The sequence below is a fragment of the Echinops telfairi genome, unplaced genomic scaffold (assembly GCF_000313985.2).
Source record: "Echinops telfairi isolate 266 unplaced genomic scaffold, ASM31398v2 ScPeMD7_5592;HRSCAF=6446, whole genome shotgun sequence".
Classification (NCBI taxonomy): Eukaryota; Metazoa; Chordata; class Mammalia; order Afrosoricida; family Tenrecidae; genus Echinops; species Echinops telfairi.
This window is the reverse complement of record NW_022109491.1, coordinates 48,088,775-48,093,953: the sequence shown is the minus strand read 5'-3', so window position 1 is coordinate 48,093,953 and position 5,179 is coordinate 48,088,775. Positions and strand designations below refer to the sequence as shown.

The 5,179-nt window shown below is 36.0% G+C and overlaps 1 protein-coding gene across 1 annotated transcript in view; it reads right to left on the bottom strand.

The window, feature by feature from the left end:
• The window catches only part of XRN2 (5'-3' exoribonuclease 2), a 109,087-nt gene that overhangs the window by 32,940 nt on the left and 70,968 nt on the right, over window positions 1-5,179 (bottom strand). Inside the window, exons 25-26 of the mRNA XM_004697802.4 lie at window positions 1,451-1,519; window positions 1,228-1,359 (exon numbers count right to left, since the gene is read on the bottom strand). Of these exons, the coding sequence (XP_004697859.1) occupies window positions 1,228-1,359; window positions 1,451-1,519 (201 nt within the window). The remainder of the gene's footprint in view (window positions 1-1,227; window positions 1,360-1,450; window positions 1,520-5,179) is intronic.

The window sequence follows — 5,179 nt, the reverse complement described above, 5'->3', positions numbered from 1 at the left end:
TTTTTTTTTCTCCCCCCCTATCAGGACTATTTTAAACTTGTGTTTTCTTTATTATAAAAAGGAATGAAGACTATAAAATTCACAATAGCAGCAGCTAACATTTACACAGTGTTTAGGAACGAGTCAAACTGCTACACAGATGTTAGCGCAATTAATCTCACAACTCATTGAGGTAGGTATAACTATTATCTTCATTTTATGTATGAGAAAACCAATACCCACAGGTTCAACAACTTGAACAAAGTATTGAAGAAATGGCATTTGAATCCAGAAATTCTGGTTCCAATGCCTGAACCAAAATGCCATTACACTACACCATCTAAGAATTTTCATTTATAAAGTAAATGCTGATGGTGATCAACCTATATCACTTTGGGATCTTAAGTTCACTCTATGAATTATCAAGACATATTCATAAATTATAATTAATGGTTTAAAATCACTGATATTTTCCAACCAAGTTACTTTATCTCAATTTTACCTGTTACTGTTGCCATTCATTGTCTCTCTCTATAATCCCTACGATACTAAACTAAAAAATTCACTGCCATTGACTAGATTCTGACACATAGTGACCCTATAGGGCAGAATGAAACTGCCATTTTGGGATGTCAAGGCTGTAAATTTTTATGGATACACTACGTTACCCAGGGTCTATTGTCTCTACTATAGTTAGGGAAAAGCAAACTGAATAGTTAATTTGGGCAACTAGAAAAATCACAGAAAAGTTTAAGAGACTAATACACATATTAAACATGTTAAAATACTCAATTTCATTAGTAAGTTGCTGAATTTAAATGCAAATTCAAGCAACGATGAAAATTTTATTTCAATGTTTAAGCAGTGCCTAAGCAAAAATTTAAGAGACTTAATGGCTTTGGATATATCCTATACTGATTCACATTTCAAGAAAATTCTGGTCATTCAACTAAAATTTTCATTAGGATAAAGAGCATATTTCATTCTTTGAAATAACTGTCATATAGTAAATCCTCTTAATGAGAGAACAATTAATGAAATTCTCATTTAATACATAAAGCAATATGTACATTAAATAAATAGAAGTGAATTTCAAAAATGAATAAAAACCAACTATCCAGGTTAGTAATTTAACTATGAAATAAGTGTATTTTATGGTCTGAAATATTTGTGTTAAAAATAGTCACTGCTTTGTAGGGTGATCCACAAAAGGCAAATTTTACAGTGGAATAGAAACCCCCAACTCACCCTAATGTCCTAAATGCTGCCTGGTCCAGGTGGACAGGTCGTCTGTCACGATTAAAGCCAAGCTGAGGCTTCCACTGTCGCCCGTTGCTAGATTTTTCCCAGTCACCAGGTTTTAATACTTGTGCTGGTTTCCTGACAATTGAAAATGACAACACTGTGATTATAGAGACAAGCACAGTTCATACAAAACAAACATAGATAGTATATATTTTACAGCTGTTACCTTGCTCCTGGAAGCATTATGGCCTTAAAAATGTAATCTTCAGCAAATTGTGGGTCTTTAAAATTAATACTGAAAGAGAATAATAAGTAATTCAATAATTTTATTAACTTTACTAGTCTAGCTTAACGATCAGATTAGTTAAAGCACTTCACATACTCAAACAGAATAGCAAAACTTTTGAAAGTCTTCTCCAAGCATAATTTTAATCAATGCTTTTGCCAACTGATTATGTTCCTCACCTAATTGCAAATTCCTAGTACATTTTCTCTGTAAGAAGAGCCATGTTCCAGTTACCTTCACTGATCACAGAACAATAAAAAGCACTATCCCAATTCTTGAGAAATTTTGATGTAATAATAGTAACAAGTCAACAAAAATAAAAAGAAACAACAAAAAAACATTTCTCATTGTATTACTTCTTGTCAAGATTCTCTCCTAACATCTTAGGATGAGTTTTTGCTGTAGTGAGGAGAACATACATATACCAACTGAAACATTTGCCCAAAAAAGGGACATGAGTGGATGAGAAATCTATGGGGACAAGGAAGGAACCTCACTAAATTTCCCTAGTTGGAACCCACTGCTAATGAAACAGGCAGAATTTTAAAACCACACAACTGCCCATTCCATTCAGTGAGAATGAGTCAAACATCTATCCAGGTGGTTGTATAGATGGGTGTGTGTCTACTTCAAAACTTGGTAAGAATGCAAGTTTTCCGTATAATTCAGCAAAATCTTTGGGAACTCTAAATATGAGCTAGCTTTATACTTATGGATAGTCTCAATATCATTTTTACTAATGTTGAAACCATCAAAACTGAAGTTTATTAATAATAATTGACTGACCAATATTAAGACTTAATATTAAGACCAGTGGAACAGAACAGAAAGCCTATAAATAAACTCATCCACCTAAAGGCAACTGATCTATGACAAGGGGCCAGAAAACACTAAATGGAAAGAGAAAGCCTCTTCAACAAATGGTGTTGACACAACTGAAACGCTCTCTGCACAAGAATGAAAGGGGATTCATACATCACTGATGTATGAAACAAATTCAAGATGGATCAATGAAAATAGGAACTACACATGTACATATTTCTCACACTAGTATTTTAAATTCATACCATTAGTTAGATTAAGGATATTAACAGAATTATCAAATGTTCCCTGTATGCTGTTCATTTACTTTTCAAGACCATAATAATGCTGACTCTAAAAGCCAAGGAGGAGGGTGCCAACAAACATAGGGACAAGGGAAGAATAAGTGATCTAAAATTGATGGTGAGAAGGGCATAAGATCCTTGGGGGCGGCTCGATCAAGGGCAATGTAGCCGAGAGGAATTATCAAAACTCAAACGAAGGCCAAACATGATGGTGGGACAGGAGGAAAGTAAAAGGAAATAGAGGAAAGAATTGGGAGGCAAAGGACATTTACCAAGGTCTAAATACAGGCATGTATATATGTAAATACTTTTATATATAATGACAGGGGAATAGATCTATGTACACAGATTTATTTATAAAGTATTATGGCAGATGGACATTGGGGTTCCACTCGAGAATTCCCTCAATGCAAAAACAATTTGTTCTACTAACATGCCACTCTGTGATGTTCACCTTCACTGACACAATCGCTGAAGACAAATGTGTGCATAAACAAATGTGGTGAAGAAAGCTGATGGTGCCTGGCTATCAAAAGATATAGCATCTGGGGAAAAAGCTTTAAGATCAGAAAAAAGCGGCCATCTAGCTGAGAAGCAACAAAGCCCACATGGAAGAAGCACACCAGCCTGTGTGATCATCAGGTGTCAATGGGATCAAGTATCAGGCACCAAAGACCCAGAACAAAACAAACAAAGAATCATAGTGGAGACCCAAAGTCCATCAGTAGTCAATTGGACACTCTCTGTCAGAAGAACCACAAGGAAGAGACGAGCCAGTCAGGGTGCGATATAGCACTGACAAAACACACAACCTTTCTCTAGTTCTTCATTGTTTCGTCTGCCCCCCCACTATCATGACCCCAATTCTATCTTACAAATCTGACTAGACCAAAACATGTATACTCATATTGATAAGAGCTCACAACACAGGGAATCCAGAACAGATAAACCCCTCGAGACCAATAAGGGGAGCAGCAATAATAGGGTAAGGGAAGGGGTGGGGTGGGTGGGTCAAACGGGGAACCGATGTATGATGTATGGCCCCCTCCCAGGGGGATGGATAGCAAAGTGGGTGAAAGGAGACAGTGGTCTGTATAAGACATGAAAAAAATAAGAGAGAATAATTTATAAAGTATCAAGGGGACACGGGCGAGGGAGGGTGGGGCAGGGAGGGATAAAAATGAGGTGCTAATGATACCAAGGGCTCAAGTAGAAAGAAAATGTTTTGAAAAAGATGATGACATATGTACAGATGTGTTAGACACAATGGATATGTATGGATTGTGATAAGAGCTCTAAGGGCCCCCAATAAAATAAAAACTTTTTAAAAAACCAAACATAGATATGAATGGATTTTGACTAGCACTTAATTGTGAGCCCTAATCTAAAAACAATGTTTCATGATGTCTCCCTGCTTAATACTTTCTTTCCCTCACAAAGTGAACAGTGAAGGTATAAATGCTAGAGCAAAGTGTACTGAAGAAATCGGATGATGCCCAGCTATCAGAAAGAATAGCATTCGGGGTTTAAAGGTTTGTCTTAAACAAGTAGCCATTTAAGTGCAGTGAACAGTTAAGTCCACAGGAAAGAAACATATCAGTCCCTGTGATCTAAGGATTTCAAATGGGAAAAACCAAAACTAAAACAAGATCAGAGGAGGGAATAGTATGAGAGCTTAAAATCTGAACACCTGGTTTGCAGAAGGCTAAAGATGACAATGAAAACCCAAAATCTATTTGCAGAGTCACCACGTGGATTAAGCCTCTATTGAATTCCCATAGACCATTAAACAGGGATGAAAACAGGCTTGTTGACAAACAGAGTGAATTGAAAAATGGGATTATTACAGATTGTTTTAAATGTAACATCTGATCATTAGGCTTCCCCTTTAGCCCATTTTTTAGCATGTCCTAGTTTTTTCCATTTCTTTTCACTTTCTTTTGGAACAAGATTTTTCTGTGTCATATTTTACTGTGGTTGCTGGTTTTCTACTGACCCCCTTCTTTTTATGTATGATTATCTATGAAATCCAGGATAGGGAAACATATAAAGACAGCAATTAGACAAATGGTTCCTTGAGTTAGGATAGGGATCTTAGGGGGATGTAAGACGAAGATGTTCCAAAATTGATTGTGGCAATGATTGTACTACTATTTTTATTTATGTGAACTAATGATTAATGATATGTGAATCATGTCAATACGTTTTTTTAAGATGACAATATAAAGTTACATATAGATTCAACACAATCTGATAAAAAATTCATACAGCTCTTTATCGCATTGGTTCCCAAATTTATCAGGCTTACCCCCCACCTCACCCTTTTCAGAGAAAAAAAAATTACTCAGCACTTGCTGGCAATGAAAAGTGTTCTACTGTAACACATAATACAGGATAAAGTGTAGGTTTCTGCTTTTACAGCCTCCATGGGTAGTCCCCTTACCCAGGGGGTGGTATCACCCACTTTGGGAAATAATGCTTTATAGAAACACAAAGTCTAATCCTGAAATTTAGCTAAAAGTAATGTTGACAGAGAAGAATAAAGTAGGAGAACTCATACTTC